General features: G+C 37.7%; 1 protein-coding gene across 1 annotated transcript in view; it reads right to left on the bottom strand.

The window, feature by feature from the left end:
* nfatc3a (nuclear factor of activated T cells 3a) overlaps positions 1-24,009 on the bottom strand; it is a 108,987-nt gene extending 84,978 nt beyond the window's left edge. Inside the window, exon 1 of the mRNA XM_067440395.1 lies at positions 23,471-24,009. Within this exon, the coding sequence (XP_067296496.1) occupies positions 23,471-23,561 (91 nt within the window). The 5' untranslated portion in view covers positions 23,562-24,009. The remainder of the gene's footprint in view (positions 1-23,470) is intronic.
* Positions 24,010-25,088: the final 1,079 nt, after the last annotated feature.

The following is a 25,088-nucleotide window of genomic DNA, read 5'->3' as shown; positions in this document are numbered from 1 at the left end:
TCTGAGAAAAGAACGGCACTGAAGTCATTCTTAAAAAGGGAAGATGTGTTCGGTTTGCCGACCAGATATGGCGAATGTTTAATCTGTCAACAAGCTCCGTTTCACCTTCGTTGCTCTGGTTGGTTGTAGGCCATCCTATTGCGTGCAGAGGGAGTTTGAAAGACAGCCGTTTATCCCGCCCCTCGGATTGAGCTTTCAATGGTGAGTTTCCAGACCAAACGTCTTGATGTAGGTCTGGCTTGTCAGGCTAGGGCATTTTAACATGGGGCTTAATGAGATTCTGCTCCCTTCTGGAGCCTGTCCCTAGTGGCCAGTTGAGGAATTGCAGTTTAAGTCACTTCTGTATTGGCTTCAAGAGAAACTGCGGCTTGGTTGTTACATTTTTGGAGAGGTGCACGTCAGGGTACATTGCAGGCTACGCATGCAACACACAGGCTATGCCGGCACAGAAGTATAAATTGGGCTTAAACCACACAGGAGAATGCATCAATATTAGGGCTGAAATGTTTAGTCGACATTGTCGACAACGTTGACAAAAAAAAAAAAATGTCGACAAATATCTTTGTTGTCGAATAGCCGTTTGATCTCACGTGACCTAATGTAAGGGCCTGAAATATCGCGATTTGACCGCTATGACGCTGTAGAGCTAGAGTGTAATGCAGCCCTTATAAATGCTATGGTGGCAGGGCTGGATTGGGACTAAAATTCAGCTCTGGCAAACCCAGCACATCCGGCCCCTGAGTTCCCTGTGAATGTTTTTGCTGGGGTTAGGGCCTTAAATTGGAGCAAATAAATACAATTAGGACAATTATAAATAAGGCTAGGCTACAGTTAGGCTATAGTTAGGCTACAGTTTGAATATTGTATGAACAAAACAAAACAAAAAAAACATACTCAAATTATTTTATTTTATGTTACACAAAAATAAATTCATTTAGGTTTGGAATGACATTAGGGTGAATAAATGATCACATTTTTGGGTTGAACTAGCTACCCCTTTAAAAAGAATCATATTTTTCAAGAGTTAACAATTTAAGTAAGACATTGATATATATCTTTCATGAGGCTATTATTGAAATATAATTTAATTAAATTTCATTAGCTCTATTAAAAAGTTCATAAAACTTTTAAAGAGGAAAAAAAGTTGTCCTTAATTCATGGGATCTAGACTTTAAAGCTGTTTTATAGACTGTAGTTTAACTGTAGGCCAGTTTCATTTAAATGTAAGATCATGGTAGTCACAGGGTAAAAACAGACTGTAAAACCATGCTCCTCATTATATGGCTATATTGTTTCTTAATATATAAAACATATATAATAAACTATTATATTTGTAATTAAAAAGAAATTGTAAACACCTGTAGAACATACGAAAACAGCCTCTATAAAAAGTTATTTATATTCTGCAATATTAATTCAAGTAATAATAGCAACAATTTTATTAAATATGTTTCTTCCAAAACACCACATATTTATTCGCTGTTAGCTGCAAGGTAAATTGTGGTTGTGTGTACTGTTATAAACTAGAGCTGCAACTAACGATTATTTTTTCTGTCGACTAATCTAACGATTATTTTTTCGATTAGTCGACTAATCTAACGATTAATTTTTTTACCCTTTGAAATTTTTCAAAATTCTGTGGCACCCCCTCGCATAAGTTACGCTAGAGGTGTAACAGTACAGACTGCTCACAGTTCGCTTTGTATCACGGTTTTAGGTTCACGTTTCAGTACAGTTCGGTATTTGCTATGTTCAGGGGAAAAAGGACTACTGTCAAATGAAAATAAAGAAAATAAGAACAGATAACTTAAATAGAAGCAGCAGCACAAATAAATACTATTGAGCAAAGATGAGAATAAAATAAACAATGCTTTTCAGGTTTTTCAGGTAGGTCTAACATTAGTTTTTAGGTAGAGAAATGGAATTAAGTAATCAAAAGTAAAATAACCACACATTTAACTGTTTAAAATTAAAAAATAATCCTTATTAAACTTACAAAAGCTATTCAGTCAGGAGCAGTGAGTGATGTCTTTATCTTTTGTTTGACATTAAACAGACAGCAGTGAATGCTACTGCCCCTTTAAGACCCACGGATAGTCGTCGTATTTTCTGTATAAAGTTCACTTAAGGCATAGAGTAGGCTATGACATTTTGACATACTTTTTGTGAGTTTGTCCGTTTAAGCACAGGATTTGAACGATAAATCAATATTTGCGCGCTTTGGGACGAGTGCACAGAGACAGATCTTCTCATTCGCGTCTTCTGGCTACACAGGGGTGATGACGGTGAAAATGACTGCTCATATTCGGACGTACAGCAGCACTCGCATGCGTTTTATAAAGTTTACAAAGAGAGACCGTTTTGCCCACGTTTTACTTTTATTATCGCTGTTGTTGTAGTGTATACCTGAGGAGTCAGCACGTGTATCCATCGACAGAAACATACATACAGCATTATTTTCAAGTTACAACCCATAATAAAGATGCGTCATCAGATGCGAGATGAACCGAAGTGTAAGTGCGTCCCCGCAACTTTTGCTCGGGATCCCGGTTGGGAAACACTGGTCTGTATTGATTGACACCGCGCTGGTTTGTTTAGAATTATATGAGCGCCGTGACCGCGCGCTGCCGCGTGATGAAGGCGTGTCGCAACTCTGTTATTCAACTGCTCTGGTTTTAAAAGCTATGTCATACTAAATGCGCCAAAATGCAATAAAACTTGTTTTACGGTCGAATGCAACGCGTGTGTGTGTGAGTGAGTAAGAGACGCGCAAAAGGGCGGAGAGAGAATTTAAGGAAATGCAGCTAAACGAATATGCGTGCGACGTGCGTCTTATAAATAGCGTAAAAATGAATGAATGACGAATGTGGCGGCCGTTATTGATTATGTGGCAGTCCGCCACAAATTAGTCTATGTGTGGGAAACACTGTTTGGCCTCTGTTTAAAGTATTCCCATACTTTTGATATTCGCGGTCTAGGTTTTTGTGATAGAACCAGGAGCAGAAGCCAACACTACGCGAGATGAACGTCTGACACGACGCGTCGACGCATTTCACGAACGTCGACGTATTTCCGTAGTCGACGTCATCGATGACGTCGACGCGTCGTTGCAGCACTATTATAAACACATGCTCGCGGCTGTTTTCAGCTGATGCAACACAGAACATGTAATGTTCCCATACGATTGTATAAAACAAAACTCGAAGTCAAAGTGCCGTTCGTACGTTCGTCAGCGGCTGCGCTGTGCAGTTATTCTCCTTTTGCAGTTCCATGCGCTCAAATAATAAATAAATAGAAAAAAGCGACTAATATGGAGGGGAGGTCTCTCTCGCTTCGGCTTGTCAATTCAGAAGACAAACCAATGGGCCACGGTCACTGCATGACATGTCAGTGGCACACAAACAAAAAAAAAAACCCAAAAAAATCTATCGGCCCCAAAGTACGTCAGTCCACCGGGAAAATGTCCGGTATGCCAAATTACCAGTCCAGCCCTGTATGGTGGTAATAGAAAACAGAGCAAATTATGACAAGACTGCAAACGAATCCGATCTAGCAAAGTGTGGGAAAGTTTCACAACACTTCGAACCAAGAATGTTGTCGTGTGCAATACATGCAAGGGACAACTTGCTTCTAACGGGAGCACAACGTGCATGTTGAAGCACTTATAGATGAAACATCCCAGCACAAGAGGAGCCGGTGAGAGGAGAGTTCTCCAGCTGAAAATAACTAATTAGCGGAAAATCTCTTTATAAGAGAAGGCAATACTACTAATAATATTAATAATAATGATTAAAGTATAAATAATAATTACAGTAATGTGATTTACTTTGGATAGAATAAAGCTTGATCGAGCTTACGAGTCCTTATTGTAACACTATTAGGTATTATAGTCTTATCACTTGCCTGTATTTTGTTCCATATGCATGACGACTTACAAAAGGAGATAGGATCATTCATGTCAGTTACTGTTTGATACTGTTAATTAAAAGGTGAATGAGAATCTGTCAGCTCAATTGTCATGTAAAAAAGATTGTAATTTTTATACTTGTAATAACTTTTTGCAGATTAACATTTTAGCATTCTTTGTGTCCTCAAATAAATGTCCTTGTAACACAGTTCGTAGATGTGAAGGAAGGAGGTGGGAACATTCACCAAACTTTAATTCAAAATGAATAAACAAAACAAAAGTAAACACACACACACATAACAAAACGTAAACAAAATATAACATAAAATCCAGGCCTGGTCCTCTCTCGTCTTTCGCTCCTCCTTTTATGCTCCCGTCACTCGGCCGCGAGACGAGACCAGTGTGTCGTGCAGCTGGTACTCATTACCACTCGTCACCGGCCCGCTCTCGCAGTCCCTCGCCCCGTTGCCATTATTGATTATTGATTATTGATCACTTTTCGTCAGAGGAATTGCAGCTCATTTATTTATTTATTTTCAGTGTGAAGAGAACAGAATATTTAAACAATGCTTAGAAAGCATTTGTGACCCGTCACAGAAACCATGGACACAAGTCGGCAGCACAACTTTCGCGCAAAATGCGAAAGAAGCATTTTTTTTTTTCAAATTTAGTGATTTTCGTTTTTTTTGCACAATCTGTTAGTTGAGATCACGAAGAAGCCTCTCTGTTTTGAGAAAGCAGTATTGATGTATTTAAAAGCGTAAATTTTGAGGTTGAAATCGGCTTGTTTTCGGAGATTCTAGCACGCAGTAGGGGCGTGTTATTGTCCGTGTGTATTTTCATACGGGATAAGCAGGCTTTTGTTTCTTTTGTTAATGCCCCCGCCCTCCGAGGGAAGCATGGCTACTCTAGGGCCCTATAATTTCCACGATCACAGAATCACGGACGGAATCACGGAATTGGCATTTTAACGCGGAATTGGCATTTTAACACGGAATCTGCATATAAAAGCGGAATCTGGTGTTAATGCAGATTTCCCCGGAATTTTACATATTTGTAATGAAATTCTGTGTCGTGTGGGTGGAGAACGTATGTCTGAGGAAAGTGCAGACCGGGGGAAGCAAATCTTCGCGACACAACCCCTCCCGTCATTTCAGCTCGCCCTTCAAAACAATGAAAGTATGGCGAAGTTGGTCTCGACGGCTCTGCTTTCGGCAGCGAAAAAGTTAAGAAACTCGACGCTAACGGCAGTTTCACACTGCACGCGCAGGCGGCGCAGAAGCTTTGCGTATAGAGAGCGGGAGCCACACGATCGTTGTGCTCAGGCAGCATTGGTCGCGCGCGCACCTGAACCGCGGCTCGTGTATTGCACAGACAAATATTGTCCATTCTGTCAGATTTTCCGGTGTTCTGCTCGACCCCTGTCATCTCGTGCTTTGATTTATAATGGGCACATTAGGCAGCAATGCATATCTGCTGCAAATGCGACCGTTTTCCCCTCTGTGCCAAACATATGCATTTAACATGCTGTATATGGGTAGTTTACATGATAAGTAACCTTAAATTTAAGATAAGCATCTAGTTTTAATCATTTAAAGGGGCCTTTGAAGTTGGGGAAAAAAAATTCTGGCAGTGTTGTGTTTTCGTGTATTTTTATTTTTCACAGCTCTGGATCATAATGGTGATTGTTAAACACACAGAACAATTCACTACATGATTTCATGGTGAAATGTGTTATTTTTTCATGTTAATTTTCAGCTTTAAATGTTTTACTTAATACTACTGTATGTAAAAGATGATTCTTATGATTTTTTTTTTAGTTCTTTTTTCATTTTTTTACTTGAAAGAAAAAGCTAATGGAGCACTTTCATTTTAACTTATATAAACTACTATAATGTATTTTACCGGAAAGTTTAAAGCTAATAACCATTAATATTTGAAGTACTTGAAGTGCAGTGTTATGTTGCATCATATTTGTCCTAAAAAGCATATGTGATGTTTGTTACCTCAATAAATTTAAGGTCATTCCTATTTTTTGTTTTATGTTCATTAAAAACATTAAAAGCACACTCTTTTTTCACCAAAATAACAGTAAAGGGTAAAAAAAAACTGAATTGCCAAACATTTTCAGTGCGAGCGGGGGCGAGCACAGCACAGGGAAGACAAACAAGCAAAGTGGCGGAATCAGAATTAAATATAAACAATATATCGATATATACGATATGTCCAAATCCATATCGAGTTGAAAAAATATCTCGCTATATTTTAAATATCGAGATATCGCCCACCCCTAATTTCACCTCAGCATTATAAAAGGCGACAACGCACTGGGAGCTGCCATTTAAACACTGAATGGATAAATGATGTGCGCCTCTTGCTCCTTTGTAGGATCACTCAAGGCAAATGGGTGACATCTAGTGGAGAAGACTAGTAATTAGATTTACATTAATCTTATGCTCAATGTTAGCGGAAATAAATATGGGGGAAAAATCGATTCGTGGACTTTGAGAATCGATTCTGAATCGACCAGATTTTTAAAAACGATTAATCGAAAAAATTTTTGCCCAGCCCTAGGTGAGAACTGCAAAACTTTAGAGGCTGTTTTCTCTCGTTTACACTTTTCTAAATGCCTAAATTCAGATCATAATATTATCAGATTTCCATGTGTTACACATCGTTGGAAAGCTTGGAGACTACACTTTCAGAATCTGTGAATAACTCAAAATGCCCCAGAACCGACTTGTGTCCCTACTTTCCGTGACTGGTCACATTTGTGCGATTTGAGTTGGACAGAAATCTGAGAACTTAAAGAGAATGACCTGTTTAGTTGGCTCAAAGTTCCTTAAAACAACAATTTCAAAAAGCTTTTTTTATATTAGAATATGTATACGCATTTCAGAATGTTTGTAAACAATCGGCACAAAGATACTTCCGGGTGGCAGAACGCGAGCAGCTTCTGCTGACAAACTGAAGAGATCCAGACGGCTACTGTAAACGGTTACATAGTTAAGAACATTGTTGTTGATTAAAGTTGAAACTATGATGAAAATGTCTTGTGTTTGGGGTTGCGACATCATATATACAGCAAAAGGGGTAGGATTGTATCGATTTCCTTTAGAAAAAAGTAAATATATCCAGCAAAACCTGTGGGTGAGGAGGCTAAAGCGAGTGCACGTCGTCAAAAGTGGCGCTACAGAGAAATATTCTCAAAACGGTTCATCTACAAAATCATAGCAGAGCATAATTATCTTCAGCTGGGGAAATTCAAGACTAATATTAGTAAACTTTAGATTTCTTTTAAAGATCGAACTCATTTTATGCCAGTCACTGCCTGAAGTAAAAGTAGGAAGAGACATAACTTCTAGTGTCATGTAGGCTACTGATCGAATGTCAATGGAAGAAATAGGAAAAGCAAAACATAGTTGTAGGCTGATGACAGATGATTGATGCGTGTACCACATTGGCTTCATCATCACCGCGAGTTTAGTTTGAGTGAATGCCTAACGTTAGCAGAGCAGCGCTAGTCTACAGCACGCTATCCTTTTGACCGTCAGAAGCTCACGTCTGTGCTATCTGATCCGACCCCGACCAAGCAACAGAAAACGATCATAGCCTTTTTAGTTAAATAACAGGGAAATAGACCATCTACGATTGCCTAACATACTGTAAGTCAAACAGCAACAGTCACTAAAATAACTACTCAATGGTAGGCTGAGGCTCATTTAAAAATTATGGTATTAGACTAGCGCTACATCTACTGGAGCAAGGTTAGGCATTTCATGCTATCTACTGAATTAATTAATCAGTCCCTCAATAATCATGTTAACTATGTCTGAATCCCAAGCAATTTACTAGCGTTGTCATAGGAACGCTTCGGCTTTTGCCACCCGGAAGATCGTTTATTGCTGTTGTGACGTCATAGTGAATTGTCGGATACCTCAATGTTTTAAATAACTGAATAATCATTCAAAACTTACTGATTAGTCATCAACGGCGATGGCAATAATCGATGATTAGTCGATTAATCGTTCTAATAATCGTTAGATTAATCGATTACCAAAATAATAATTTGTTGCAGCCCTAATCAATATGCTTTTAAATATGCAAACACTTTATTCATCACGATTTCAAAATAAACATTTAAACCATCGCTCTGAGTTTGCACGTTGTGATAAAGAAGTGACCAAATATTAAGTATTAAAGCAGCACTGGGTAACTTTTGCTCTCTGGGTCCCCCTACAGTTGGGAAAAAATAATGTCCTCAACTACTGTTGTAAGCTGTCATCCTACAACAGGGGATGCCATCGCACGTGCATTTGTTGACATGACAACCCTGAACTAGTGATGTGCAGGTCGTCTCATAACCCGCGGACCCCGTATGTCTATTTAATGGTCGCGGGTGTGGGGCGAGTTGTAAAAATATATACAGTGGTGCGGTGCGGGGCGGGCCAAATAACTTCATAAAAGCGGCCCCGCGGGTTGGTGCAGCACTAACAGTTACCCTGAACACTGCAGAAGGAGTTCACATGCAGGTGTTCTTCTGGCGTCGCGTGTGAAATGTCTTCATCCCAGGTTTCAACATGTCATATGAATATAATGTCATGGGTTTTATTTTTTTCAAACGCCAAATAATCGCGATGCTCACGTTTACAAGCCAGCGTCATTATAGTAGTAGTCTATTGGTTACCGATTTACAGAATTTATATGATACTTCAATTCAATGTTTGAGTGGTAGGTACTCACCATAACAAGCATGACAGCATCGGTCGGGCACGCCTCCTTCAGCTCACGCCAACGAGCAAACGCTGGTCCAATGTTGATCCTCGTCCTGCCTTTAATCCCATCACTTTTTCGTTTCCTCTTATTGCTTTCCTCCAACAAAACCTTTGCTTTCTTATTTGTCTGTGCTGCTTCGGACATGACTATATTATCCGACGAACAAAGTTGGGCTTGCACTTCCGAATTTAAGGAAGTGTGGGTGTTGGTGGAAGTGACGTATATGCCGTAAAGCAGTCGAATTTTGTAGTTCTTTTTGTTCTCGGGTTACTACCCGAAACCCGAAGTTTAAAAGTATGATTAAAAACGATACAGACCCCATCAGGCTATGGCAGACGTGTCATTCAACCTATTGTAAGTCGATGTATCATCACAAGAGTCTTGAAAATATATAAATTATGAAGGTTGAAAAGTTACCTGGTGCTGCTTTAAGTGGACATTTTTTGAATGTTGTTTGGCTAATATTAAACAAGGATTTGATCATGCTGTATGTAAAAACAACAAATCACCAGGCTGTTGACTCCCTCTGACGGAATTTGTCATAATACATAATGCACATAAAAAAAATTGATTACTCATGTAATGTAATGTAAAATTTAAAGCCTTTCTAACTTTAATAATGTTGGGTCTTTAAAAAGGAATTATTTTAAAAAGTCAAATTTTAAGTCAAATCTTTTCTTTCAAGTAGGATTACATCCATTTCTTAAATAGCAACATTCACTAGTTTTTTGCATCCTCTTTCCCGTGCAGGCGAGTCACTGCTGTGGCCCTAGTTCGGCAGCCAGTTACATCACCAACAAGCTGCGGATGTCCGCTGTGCTAGGTGATGGCAGCCTAAGCCAACATGAACGTATGTTTGCTTTCTAAATAAAGCTCCCTAATTAAACCATCTCATGCTGTGATAACATTACAGGATAAACAAAGCTCAGCCGGCAAGGGAACGCCTCAGGTTCATTTAGGCCCAACCTTGTCAATCACTGCCGAAATAGTCAAAGCAATAGAGTCGGTTTCAAATCTTACGTCGTCTGGCCAATTCCAGTTCACATTACAAAGCAGCTTACAATTCCAAGAAACGTGAATAAAGGCCTCCCTAATGCCTTTCTTATGAATCATAAACAGTGCTTTTCACCTGTTTGTACTGTATCTGAATGGATGCTGATATCACCTTAGTTCAAAGTAGGGCTGTCAACAAATGTTCTAAATTCAAAAATATATTAAAATAGTTTTTAAACAACGAATTTCGAAGGTGAAAATTTATATTTAACATTTTTAAGTGGGAAAAAACGCCCGCTTTGCTCATGGGCTAAGGGTTCAGGGACAGGTCACAGGAGCCGCACTGTCAGGCACTGCTGAAAGTTGACGCGTCTTGCATGGAAGATGGCAGAAAGTGCAGAGCCCAACTCAACCGCAGCAAAGAAAGCGATTTTAACTTCATAATCTAAAAAGCCATGTCTGGAAGTACTTTGGATTTTGGTCGGTAGGAGGTGAAATTGTTGAGCCGTGAGATAAAGTTGTATGCAAGCTATGTAAGATAAAGTTAGCAAGCATACCATGCCTCATTTTATTTAACATTAAACAGAAACATTACTAAAGTATAGGCTACTATACTGACTGAATAGATATTGCATGAATAAAGGATAAATGCACTGCTTCTACTGGTTTGATTATTTACCGTTTCATGACAAGGAAAAGTTCCATGTTTACCACAGTACAGCTCACTCGGAGCGTTCAACAACATGCTGTAAAACTTCAATTAATTTTAATAATATTTGTTTCAATCACTGAATGAAGCATGCTATATTTGGGACAAGAGTCGCGACCTTAAATTGCTTGCCTAAAACTCTTGATCAGCAGCACTTAAAGTTTGTTCATATAAACCGTTATGCGCAGAGAGCGTGAGGGTGAGGACTTGAGAGAGAAATACTGCGGTCTGCGGTCTTGGCCATTAGTTGATTTACTTGTTTTTGTGTAAGTAATATGTTGTCAAATATGATTAAACTTAAATATACTACCTATACAAGTAGTTATGTCTCTTTGTATTAATTTGTCCTGTCATTGACAAAATGCGCAACCAGATGTTCGAATAGTTGGAATATTCGTGTTTTTTTAGAGGAAATATTTGAACGTCATTTTTGAGCAATTTTGACAGTTCAAAGTGGTCATCAGAGCAAGAAAAAATTAAAAAGACTTTGATAAGCTGACAGATAGCTGAACAATATGACCATATACCTGCATATTTACCTAGTTGATCATTATGTTATTTTGCCCACTGTTTGAGGGACCTTGGTTTCACTGCAGTCAAAAAAAAAAAGAATTGAAAAAGGACAAAAATTCAATAAAGAAAAAAAGGTATGAGAAACTGAGAAATAGCGCTGCAAAGAGGGATGTAAACTACACTTCCCAGCACCGTTATGAATGCCAAAGCGGCCATGTGCATTTTACTTTACTTTAGGTTTAGAATTAATGATTTAAAAAAAAACACCGAGGATACCTGTAATACCACACAACGGTTAACCTGTGAGAAAATTTAGGTAAATTAAAATACTCGGGCTGCAGAATTTAAGGAAAATATCCAATTGCGCTAATTTTTTTTAACATAATATATAATCAATTTAACCATACCTGTCAAGTATCCTGTTTTGGCCAGGAAAGTCCCGTATTTTACCCTTCTTTCCCGCCGTCCTCCCGTATTCGTATTTTCCTGTAAATATCCCGTAATTTAACCTGCGTTATTACAAAATAATAATACAAAAGAAAAAAACTAAAACATTTCCAATTTGAGCTCTGTAACTAGCCTCACGATAACTGCCATCTGCAGTAGCCTACAGTACTGTGACAGTTGTCGCAAGGTTAGTGTGTGAGGTCAGATGACGAGTGACAACGCGGGAAAAAAACAAAAACAAAACAGAGACGGATGAAGGAGATAACGATAGGAAGGCACTCCTGCCAAAAAAACAAAACCCTTGTGTAAATAACGTGATCAATGGGACAGCGAATTTAATTTTTCTGAAGAGGAGCAGGTGGGGGACAGTCACGCGTTTTGTAACTGCGACTTCAGCATCTCACATCCATATCATGTGTGACAGCGAAAGATCTCTTAAAGTGACAGTAACCACTTATAATGACAATGTAAAGAACAAAAGTAATTGCTCACTAAATATGCTCTGCTCTTGACTAAATAACTTCAGTACCTTTAATAAGGATTAATCTATATATAATTCATGACGTATGTAAGTGCAAACTGATAACAAGTATATTTCCTACTTGTTAAGTTGTTATACAAGTAAGAAGAGCAGGTACAAATTAAAAGTATTATTATATGGGTCTATGTGAGGATTTATGCCACTCCCCAACCCCACCCATAACCCTCCACCCCCCACCCCGATCTCTCCCGGATTTTGATACCCAAATGTTGACAGGTATGAATATAACAAAATGAAAAGATATTAATAACAGTCTATTTATTTTACAGAAACCTTATTTGCAGGGTTACCTAACATGTAGACAGCATATGATTTTAAATCATAAAGGTGTAAGGATTTATTATAAAATATTACGATAAAAATGTGAATTTTTGGGACAACATTTGACATTTGCATTTGCAATTTCACAAATCGCACTAAGTCAAATTGCGATATCAGTTTAATTTTGATTAATTGACAAGCCCTACAAAGTACACTCATCTTAGCCGACAAAAGTTTCAAAGCCTCATCTGTGATGCGCCACAACCACATACAATACAACACACACACACACACACACACACACACACACACACACACACACACACACACACACACACACACACACACACACACACACACACACACACACACACACACACACACACACACACACACACACACACACACACACACACACACACACACACAAAACCATCCAGCTGTCAGACACACTTTTAATTACATAACGGCCCGAGGGTAAATTGTGCAACAGCACCTTGGGGACAGAAAAAGAAGGGGAAGGAAGTGAAGCGGTGACTCGGAGGAGAATGAGGGACCTTAGGTACAACGCAAACAAGTGTGAGGTAAGAAAAGACTGGTCTGGGAGATCAAATAATCTAGCCTCATAATCCCATACATCTTAAATCCAAAATTTAATCCAGTGCGCATACAGATCATTAGATATAAATGTGAATATGAGTACTCAAGACTGCATTTCACAAGTTTTTAAAGTTGTTACCAAATTCCGATGTGATATAAAAAAGAAAATACAATACAGTCACACAATTATTGGGATTCCTTAATGATTTCACAGAGATTGTTTAAGAAAATAATACCAGCAAAATACATCTCTTTGGCAGATAATTGATGAGGAAATAATAGGCTTTTATATATGCACGCAACTTGACACATACAGCACAGTAATGCCCTATGCTGAACAGAAAGTCTGAAATCAACACTGCCCCTTTGCCAAACACTGCCATGGGCCAATGAATGTCACTTTTATCAGTTAATTCAATAATTAGTATGTGATCCAGTAGCTTTAAACAGCAGCCAACCAGACTTCATTATACAGAACAGACTTATAACCAGAGGTTTATTTATTTAAAAATCTGATAATGCTTTATCTTCAGACTGAAACTGCTTCTAGTTCTAAATTGTACTAAAATAATTACTTAAAAGATATTACTTAAAGCAAACAAATGATTAATACAAAGATATGAATTAAAATGTTCATCATTTTATATTTGTAAAAATTCTAACACTTTCCATCAGTTCTATAAACTGTGATTTTTTTTTTCAGGATCCTTTGATGAATAGATTGTTTTTTTTTTGTGTGTGTTTTTTTAAGGACATTTATTAGAAATAGAAATCTTTTGTAACAATGTCAAAACCTCTACTGTCACGTTTTGATCAAATGAATGCATCCTTGTTGAATAAAAGTATAACCTTACTAACCACAAACTTCGGAACAGTATGTACTTAACAGTAAAATATTATTCATTGTAAAGTAAAACACGAGTCATCTTATCTGTAAAAAAAAAAAAAAAAACACTCTAAAGGGTCTACAGGCTCTAACGCATTCCATTTGAAATGTAAAAACAGCCGAGCACCTGTGCTCCCATCAAGGTCCCACCTCTCTTCCTCTTACTATGGCCCAAACTTTCAGACTTCAGAAACGTTCCCTGTGCATTACCATCCAATGAATGTTATTGGTTTCAGTTACACTAAATTTAAACTAGACAAATGCCACACATATCTGCTCGTGCCTCGCCCCAGGAAACAAGCCCCTCACACACACCACATTACAGGTCCCCTCTCACACAGTGTTCAGATTCTGTAACAAAAAAACACACCTTCTCTGCAACCCAATAAGGCTGCATGTATGCATGGTACTCTTGCTGCTAAGCTAACAGCTAAAGTGCCCCAAACAAAGCTCTGCAAACAACTTGTGGGACATGCGCTTGAAATGCTGATGTCACTTACGATTAGTATCAAGTCCCCTGAATGCATGTAAAGCTGATTCACTGTCATGTATTACAACACCACATTCTGGCAGCAAATCAGTATGAAGCCCAAAATAAGAACAGCAGCGCCACATGAATGTAACCACCACGAACAACTGTCAGTGCTCTGCTGCAGCATTAGCAATACATGTCTTTGCATTTCCAGAGAAAAAGAGAAAGAGGAAGCATTTTAACTTAAATTTTTACAGAAAATAAAAGAATAAGTTAGACATGAGTAACTTATCGGTCAATGGTAAGGCATTGAGAGACCACCTCATTTTGCTCCAAACCTGTATGACTTTCTTTCTTCTGTGGAGCTAATGAAGATACTTTGAGAAATTTTGTTTTTGTACATAGAAGTCAATGGTAACCAAAACTCTTTGGTTACCAACATTCTGCAAAACATTGTTTGTGTTTAAGATGCCTTTAACCCAGCAGAGGCGAGCTGGCACAGCTGCTGAAGTTCACCTGCTGGCAAACAAGGTTGCACAGACCAACTTCTGTAAACAATTGAATAATAAGGCTAAGGACTGAAATTTGGTGAAAGAAAATCATTAACTTCCATTTAGACTTTAATGCTGCAGTTTAGCAACTTTCTGAAGCTACAATATCCATAATATCTCCTCATGGTCCTTCAGCGATGGATCGCCTGTAAGCAGATAATTCACACCTTTATTTTGCATGCTAACACGGTGCTGCAGTCAAAAATGACTCAGCACGTTAAGCCCACTTCAAACTTTGGGCAGAATTGAATATGAATGTCTTAAAACACAAAACAAACAAAAAACACATTCATTAACACAAACTCTTACATCTTTGAGCAGATGATGTTTATGCTGTTTTCACAAACTATTTCTGCTGAATATTTGCTGTCATATTAGGGTGTTGCTATGTGGTTGCTAGGGTGGTTACTAAGGGGTTTCTTACTGGCTAAATCAGAAAGAGCCTACCCCTTACCCATTCTCTCCTTCAATGCAAGTCTATAGGACTATAGACCCCCCCCCCCAAAAAAAAATTTACATTTGCCAGGCAAAATTCTTCAGCCCAATGTTCTAGAAAAGTAATCGCACATCTCCAATTCAAGATGCACAATTTTAGGCATCATTCATGTCTGTAGCACAATGATCTAGGACAGGTTATACACTAAAGAGTAACACTTAAATTTAGGGGTAATGGTTTTAGAAAGGAAAAAAAAATAAACCAAAGAGAAATCAAAAACACTGATGCTTATTTTTTTTCCCATAAAAAAAATCCCACTCAATGTTTTAAATTGTTTTAATGTCACAAGAGATTTTATGGTAACGTCCTATACTAGGAGATTGCAGTTACACTGTTGTGGTCTAAATAAAACTGCCATGCTGAGCTACACCCCATTACTCGTCCCCTGACCAACAAGCGTGATACACCTGATACAATGATACACCTGAGTCTGCGACCTCACCTGGGGATGTAGCACACAGCATTTTAACACTTCTCTGCTGCTCGGCAAACACAGCACGAGGCGGTGCAGGGCTGCAAGGTGTGGCGATTTGTCCGGTGGCACTTGCTGGCCGAGGGGGGAGTTCTCCTCTGACGGGACTAGCGAACCTGCAGTCTGCCCTCTACCACTTTTGCTGTGGCTTAAAATAACCCACCCTGAGAGCGATGTAATTTCAGTCTTTCCCACGACTGAGACAGCCAGCCAGGCAGCCAGATGAGCAGATGCATGCTAGCAGACGTTAAACACTGCACACCCCGCTTTTACTTCACAGATATTTAGCTACCCACTACTAAAATACCTCTAGACTGATAGCATGCACTCTGTCAACCTGGATTTTCAGAGCCTGAAGACCGTAAGAAGATCGACGCAAAGGTGCAAGGTCATGAAAGAAAACACACTTACAGGTGGCAGTTTAGGCCAACTACTGATGAAAAAGATGAAGAGACAGAGAAAGACTCCACCCTCTTTTCTGTTTCTGTCTAGCAGGAGGGTCTTGTGCCCCTCCTCTTGAATTCCACTGGCATCTGAAGACCACATGCGGTGTCTGGGCACTGCGCCAGACAGCTCCACACTATCTGACTTTACCAAGCCCTGAGAGAGCACCTTCTGCCCTACTACTGCCACCTCTACAGTGGGAGAGGCCACTTTTACTGCACACCAAACCACTATCTTAGAAACAAGGGACAACACCTTTATTATGAGGGCATAAAATATTAGATTTATGTCTATTGTCTTATTTAGATTTTCGAGACTAAGGTTTTGAGATAGCATAACACAATAATAGCAAGCAAGTCAGACAGTTTTCATAAATTTGATGGTTTGTGTTCTGATATTTTATAATCTCCAAACTATAGAGTCACCAAACTTTTTTTAATAATAAACTTAACTTTTTTTTAATTGAAAAAAATAGTAATATAAAAATAATATAATATATATATATACACACACATACAAACACACTCTCACAATAATATGTGTATATATATATGTGTATATATGTGTGTGTGTATATATATATATATTTATTTTATTGTTATTTATTTTTTTGAAAACAAAACAATCTACATTTTTAATTAAATATATATATATATATATATATATATATATATATATATATATATATATATATATATATATATATATATATATATATATATATATATATATATATATATATTACGCGCACACACACACACACACACACACACACATATTTAAACTGGATAATATTCAGAACTTTGAAGTGCTACAAAAAGTGAATCACTTAAAAGAACTTAAATAGTGGCTGAAGTTCCCTTTCAAAAGGTTGTACGAACCCTGAAATGAATTAAAACATTTGACTATCTCTGCCAAAATACCATGGTTAGTTAGCATTACTAAATTAAATCCACAGTGAATGCCGGTGATTTGTGGACTGGAAAGCCTTCTAAAACTGGCACAAAGTTTCTCCTGGTTTCCACATCAGCGCTGTTTGATCTGAAATAGTTTATAACAGAGAATTCTGCTTTTGAATTTGAATGCCACACTGGCAGATAACTCATTAAACAACCAATCGTTTTAAAAATGGATACTGAATGAAAACAAACATAAAATAGTGCTGAACTTAAAAAAAAAAAAAAAAAGAAAACAGTACAAAACCATGAAAACATACATGGTAAAAAAAAAAGTCTGTAAAAATAGGGCACAATGTACTGTATAAATATGAAGGAATTTTCCATATAGTTTTTTTTACAGGTGTTTTACCTGTATTTTGAATTTGCATTAGTTTGTGTTTTAAGGTAATATTTTAGCAATATGTATATTTTAGTCCGAATTATTATGCAACATTTGTTTGGTGCTCATACGTGTGACGGTGCTCATTTACGGAAGTCTGAACTTTAGCAGAGATTCACTTTCAGAAGGCTTGTCTTCTCCTGACAGGAAAATGGACATATTTGCATGACTTTCTAACATTTACAGATGGAGAATATACTGTGAAATATGTACTGAGGAAAATACCACATCTCTGACGCATTAAACAGCGTAAGAATTTATCTGTCAGCCAGCACAAGATCTGTCAGAAAATCTGACAGGGCAAGCTGTTTTAATACGTGTTAACTATATCTTACCAGTTATTTTAATAATATAAAGCATGTAATGTTTAGGATAAATTGGATTATCCACACTGCATTCTCCGTTATGTTTCAAATGTGCTCATATAAAACGTATATAGTTTCTAAAACATATGTATATAGCAAACGAGGGGGAGAGGATGCTGGCGTTGTCTGTTCGCCACTTCTCCACCCAAAAATCATGTTAACTGTACTGTTAGATTTAGATTTTATTTTATTTTATTGTGACTCTGACTAGTCAAACAGTCAGAGCTACAATTGGGACTGTTGCTGATTGCTGGCAGCCACTGAGAGGACATTGTTCTACATTTGCCGTTTTTCACCGCTTCTCTGCTGTTTTAGTTTGAATTGTTGCGGTTGCTTCTGGTTTGAAGGACATTTAATGTTGCTCACTGCGGCTGCTCTCTCTCCTGGGTTTCGGCTGCTCACCGGTGGTTTCCCTAGGGCTTGAACTGCATGGTGGTTGCCGGTTGATTGGAGGCATTTGCACCAGGGTAGCATCATCAGTATCCGGCATTATGTTGGGATGTTCCGCTTCTCGGCTGCTAAGTCTCGGCTGGGTCGCTGTTCCGTCTTGTATCACGCCTGTGGAACGGCTTGGACTTCTGCGCCAACCCCAGAGTCCACAGAAGTGCCCGTAAAACTTTGTTTGCCTCCTGCGTGGTGCTGCAGTGATCCCTCCATCTGGTCTTCAGTGGCGCGTCATGGCTCAGCGACGTCATCAGGACACTGCCGAATTGGGAATATGTAGTAATAAAGCCTCTAGCGCTGGGAGAAATGTTAAACATGGAGTGGACCGCAGAGCATTCAGAGACTTCCACCATCAGCTCTGTTTTCTGTTCAGAAAAGCTTTTAACTGTTACTAGTTGGCTGATTGCTTGTACTATTCTTTTTTTGTTATTTTTCCCCTTTACCATTGTTGCACTTTGAGATTCTTTGGAATGAAAAGTGCATTATAAATAAAATCTATATTATATAAATATATATACACACACTCACACAAATTCGCACAAATTCCATATACTGACACAACCCAAAAATGACAATCAGCATTGATTTTGCTTGATTTTGCTGATTAATTGGCACCAATTATCTGCAAAAATCCATAGAGTCCGGAACCTGATCAAGAGATTGTGATTTGCAGTAACATGATATGAATTTGCTTTGAAAGAAAAAGGTGGTAATTTAGTAATTTTTTGTTCCAGTGAAACTTATTGTTGAAAAATTTAAATAAAATAATTGGGCCAAAATTGTATTAAAATAAATATAAATGACGTTTAAATAATAATTAATAACAATTAAATAAAGTTGATTATACATTTAAATTATATGGTTTACTTTATACTATTCTGCAGACAATAATAAATTAATTGCCATGTCACACCAGTTATGTTTCTTTACAGGAAAATCTGCCCAGAAAAGTTAAAATTAAAAGTTGCCTTGTGTGCTCAAATTCATCTGGGGTGGGTCATTCAAGGTGACAATGGCCACTATGCAAATATTCACAGATTAACCAAACCAGCACAGTCCTCCTGTGAGATTTCACTTTGGACTAAACAACAGTGAGAACTAACATAACAGAACTAGAGCATTATGGAGTGTGATTAACCCTGTGAATAAAATTTAGGAACTGTATTTGCCTAAAATTACATAACAATTAAATAGACAAAATCGATTAAATGTAGGGCTGGGCGATAAAACGATAACGATAATTATCATGATATAATTTTCCTCGATAAAACGATAACAACAGTTCGATAAAATCTCGATATAATGCTTACGCGCTATGTGTAATGCTGCGCATGCGCATTGCAGACCGGGCTTCAGCGCTGCTGTTTACAGTCAGTGACTGACAGGCTTGGAGGATCGGAGTGAAGTGGAGCAATAAAAATGAGAGATAGTGAAGAAAACTCAGAGCCCACGACCAGCTCGGTGGACACAGATATCATTGACAAGTTAGTTCGCTCAACTTCAGTGGTTTGGAGATATTTTGGCGATCCCATCCGACATAAAACAGCAACGTAACGTTACGTGGAATGCATGCTTATCATAGGTTCACGTTCACCACACGGAATTTAATTATTAAATGATCGTGCTTCTTCTAAGTTCTTCCATATAACATTGAGCCCAACACAGTGTTAAATCTACATTAACTACATTCACACACAGGCTTATTACCTTGTTAGTTGCGGTGGGTGACTTACAACAAGCTAACGTTACCAAACTATAATCACTAAAACATCGGACTTGTACATGATCGCTATCATAATTGTTTGTCTTTGGTGATGTATTAATGACTCAGCATCGCCTGTATCAAAAGAGAAATAATTTCATCCGATGTTTAAAATAAATAAAATAGACTAGACAGCCCTTACTGGCTCTCTCCCTCCTCTCGCGACCAGCCCACTGTCGGTGAGGTGTGTGTGTGTGTCGTCGAGATGCGCGCGCGCCCGACGCACAGTGGACCTTTTTTTTTTTGCCCGTTTGCGTTTTTAGTGTTTTACTTACACAATAAGTAATGATATTATTGATATACAGTGTAGAGTAAAAAAAGGCTGACCACAATTAAGATTTTAATAAATAAATCTACCTCAGTTTTAATAAATTGTTATCCTGTTTGGGAAATGTTTGTCATGTTTTGACAATAAAGGATAGTTTAAAATCACAGTTAACTGTCTGTTTTCTACATATTTCACTCAGGAGCAAAAATATGCCTTTAAACTATAAAGAAATAAAGATTTGACATTTATCGTGATATTTATCGATATCGACTGATATGGAAAATGATATCTTGATATTTTTTTTGGGCCATATCGCCCAGCCCTAATTACATGTGAAAAAAATTATAAAAAGTGACAGAACTGGTAACAGGGTGACAGATACAGATTAAGCTATTTTGGGGACCAAATGCAGGTCATTAAATATTTCGTAATTTGTTTTGTAGTACCAGAATATGACGTGTGTTAAAGCATTGCGGTTAGTGCAATTATCACAACAAGCAGCAACAGCTCAGATTTGTTATAGACTAGCGCTATGATGCAACTGATTCTGAGTGAGAAAGAGCATTCATGTGCACTAAAACGGTCTCTAACGCTACACGCACCTCCTGAACGTCAGCACTCCTGTTACATCATCCATATGCAGATTTGTATTATCATCTTAGTTTTTTAATTAATTTGACAATTTCATAGGGTTTTTTTTTCTCCTCCATCTAACTAATACTACTTTTTAGGCGGATTACAGTATTATGCTTGAATTTTGCACATGCTTGATAAACTCATAAACTTTTAATATTTATATATTTAAAATAAATTGGCATAAATTACAGCTTGCCCATGAATCTATAAAGGTTTGAATGCCTACAATTATCAATCATCCAGTGGCCATATGTGCTGCTTGGAAAGTTCTCAATTCTGTTTTATTTACTTTTTTATTTCTGTTTTAGTTTTAGAGATATGTTTTTGTGTGGTAAAATTAGTTACCTATAAAAATAAAAATATAGCAAAACATTTAAAAAAAAATACAAATAGACTGAGTGGTTAAAATTTCATAGGATGTGATTATATTGTGACATTTTACAAAGAGAGTCCTGACCTAAATTCAACTGTCTCAACTTTATTAACAAACACAAGACTATACAACCCAGTTATATTTGTCTAAAAACAACCAGAAGCACAGAAAACACAGATGAGTGTGTACAGTAACAACAGCCCTGCCCTTTAGTGGCCTTAAAATCCTGAAGACTTCTTGCATGAGAGGAAACCTGCATACCTTGGGATAAAACCTGTTCAACAACTTAAATCGAAAGTATTTTTATTAACATTAAAAAAAAAAAACATTTTTATTCAGATATGACACTTTCCTAACATGTCCATTACATGTATCCTAGTCAATGGCTACCAATAGGCTATGCAAAAGAAAGGGGCAAGATATAAATTTAAGTTCTTAAATAATTCAATCCTCTGCAAAATCCATTTGAAATTATTCTCTACAGTTTTTAAGAATAAAGTTGGATTATATGGTAGCTGAACACCAAATACACACAGCATGCTATCCATTCTAATTCACAAATCTCTCATTAAACCTGTGAATGCGAGAGTACAAAACATATTACAGACCGAATTATACAGAGTGACACACTTAAAACCACTTGCACAAACTTCTGTTTTAAATTAAAGTTTTTCTCTTTTCTTTTCCATACAGACCATCAGGCGGGTATGTGTCAGGTAAAATCTATGAATAAGAGGCACACGAGTGATGTTTCCACTCATTTCTCAAGTTTACGAAGCAGCAAAGTTACTATTCAAAAAACAATATTGCAGTATTTTATATAATAACAAAACATGGTGATTGCTCTTTTAAAATACAACAAAATGCTTAGTCCTCTTTTGCCTAGGCAATGTATGAAATCTCCATATGCAATTTACTGATCATCATGCAATACTTTAAAAAAAAAAACATGCAAAACTTAAACAAAAACACACAGGGGTCCACCCACACAGGCATTCTGCTTTCACTATACCCAAATCTCTTTCCTTCACGACACACTCGAGCACACTGACAGAGGCTGATAGGGTTGCTAGTACTTCTCACACACGTTTTTTCATTAGGCAATAACACAAACACACACATATATGCCATGCTTGGTGGTCGCAAACTGAAGATGACTGTAAAAAATGTAACAAAATAATGAGGATAGGGGGAAAAAAGTGATCATCAAATGATCAAAACCCTATCAATTACATTTCCACATTAAGTAGAAAGTTTTGCTGAGATATTAAACAACAATTAAAACTTTTTTTTGAATGAACAAGCACATTAACTATCATCCTAAGTACAGCAACACTTAATTCTAATCTCATGTGACTAGCATGTAATATTGCTTAATTAGATAGTTGAATACCTGTGTAGGTTATGTTAATGGAAATAGCAAGAATACTTCTGGAAAGAGGATATCATATTTAGCAGTTATGAATTTAGAGATGAACACAATAATTGTCATCAGATGGACATAAGGCATGTTTCTATTGTGGTAAAGGAAAAACAGATACACCTCCCTAAACTGAACTGTGATAAGGACTAATTTATTTAAACAATCACACATTTTAATCAATTTGTATGACCTGCAAAGTCGGTGACAGAACTAACCAAGTTACTGTTGTTGTATTTGTGTAAATAAGAGTAAAATGGAGAAATGAAACATTGTAAGTTCAGTATTAGTGGAAACTTATGGGTTGAAACTTTTTCCATGTGCTCTAACTGAAGGTAGAGGCAAGTGATAACAAACTTTTATAGCATTTCACTGTGCAGCAGCTGTCATATTCGTGGTGTGTCTCAAATCACTTCAACGTGCCGATGTTGTCCAAAAAGGCTGTCTGGGTAGGCGGCTAACTAATGTTGAGCCGCTGTGACCGGCTTAAAATCTTCACGAAAGACTGTACATGTGCTTGTTTGTTATATTTTCATTCAGCCGCCTAAACTTGCCGCTTCTCGTTTTCATTGGCTGAATTTACAACCACACAAAAAAATAAACAAAACTGCAGCTGCTGGTGTGAAAAGCGAAAAGCCGGTGAGTGCTGTCGTTTTTAACGGCGCGGCTCTGCTGCTTTTGATAGCGGGTTTTCAGTTTGCTATCGACCTCCTCACTTTTTCGATGCATGATTCATGAGCTAATCTAAACTGAAGGAGTGTGAGATAATATGTTTTCCCGAAGTAAAGGCACTGACCTGCGGGGCCTAACGGCGGCTGCTGCCCGTCCTCCCCGAAGATCAGTCTGAAGTCCAGCTCTTCATTCCCGGGGCAGTTTGCAGTAGTCATCGGGTTTGACAGCTCGGGCTCACCCCGTCTATGTACGCCGACTCTTTAATAAACTCACTACATTGACAAATAATAGAGGCAAAACTTTTGAACTTTTCCTCCGTGCTGTACTTCTCTAAGTCCGTGCAGAAAATATTATTGCTTCTCCCTCAGAATAATCCAAACTGCTCGACCTTCTGAGGAGATTCAGCGAACTCGCAGCGGCTTCAACTTTTCGCCCGTGGCGCGAAGGCGGGGGGGGGGGGGTGAGCGTTGTGCGTCAGCGCGACCGTTGATCGAGTTCGTCCGTAAATTCGCTTCTGCTCTCCGTTTCAAGGCTCGAGCTCCTATCCCAACTTTTACTAACAGCGCGTGACAGGGCAGTTCCAGCGATGACGTCAGGCGAGTCGGCAGACAACACAAGCGCGCGCACACGCGCATATACACGCACTCAATCACTTACGCACGCACACACACATACACAAACTTATTGGGCTTATGGGTCTTGTAGTTTTTGTGACGGTATCGCTGCAGTTGAATCAGCCGTCGTCTTTCAAAGACCACGTGTTTCAGTGCACTTTATTGTAAACGCAATAAATTATTTACATAACATTAATATACACTGCAATGTTGCTATACTTTTATATTACGGAATATAATTTAATTATCAATATAAATTAGGCTATGTTATATTATGTAGAATTAATTCATGTTTGAATCCCTTCAGCTGTGCTGTGCCGTATTCACAATACAGCACAGTATCTCGTGCCTTATTGCTCTCTTATTTTACACCATAAAGTTTCATTGTTTAGGTTACATCATATCAAAATCTTATAACTTTGTTTTTCATAGGTTTCAATTAGATTTTGAGTCTCATATTTTTATAACCCATTTTATTTTGTTTTAAATTAACCATAATAGCTTTGCTCCTCAGTCTGATTTAAAAATAACTCTGGTTAGCATTTTCTAATTTAATACATTTTGGTTCATTACAGATTATAATAATAACAGCATTAGCCTACAAATTAAGTCAAATGTTGAGTTTCTGAATTTTTCAGTATTTGGTATATTCATATTGCTTTAAGGACAGCAGAACTGCAAACGTTTTAAAATAATAATTAGAAAATAGTTTATTTCCACATTTACATTTATGTTGAAACCCCAGATGTGGTGTCATACATTTATACCCAACTATATGCTATATTTTTAAAGATTTGTGTTTGTTAAAGATTTTCATTTAAATATGCATGTAAACTGTCTGATTACCACTAACAGATACACAGTAGCCTACAGTTGTACAAAATCTTTAAATTAGTGATCATTTAATAATCACAGCATCTTTTATATAATTAAATAAAATATGCAAACACCCACACACGCGCGCACACACATTTTTACCTTCTCAAAAAAACTCCTTCTGTGTGATTTATAAGATGTTTTCCTCATGGGGACCTAAAAATGTTTTGTCCCCATAACGTAGGGATTACCAGGTCGTACACACACACACACACACACACACACACACACACACACACACACACACACACA

Source organism: Pseudorasbora parva, chromosome 1 (assembly GCF_024679245.1).
Source record: "Pseudorasbora parva isolate DD20220531a chromosome 1, ASM2467924v1, whole genome shotgun sequence".
NCBI classification, from domain to species: domain Eukaryota; kingdom Metazoa; phylum Chordata; class Actinopteri; order Cypriniformes; family Gobionidae; genus Pseudorasbora; species Pseudorasbora parva.
This window is presented reverse-complemented; position numbering and strand designations above follow the sequence as displayed.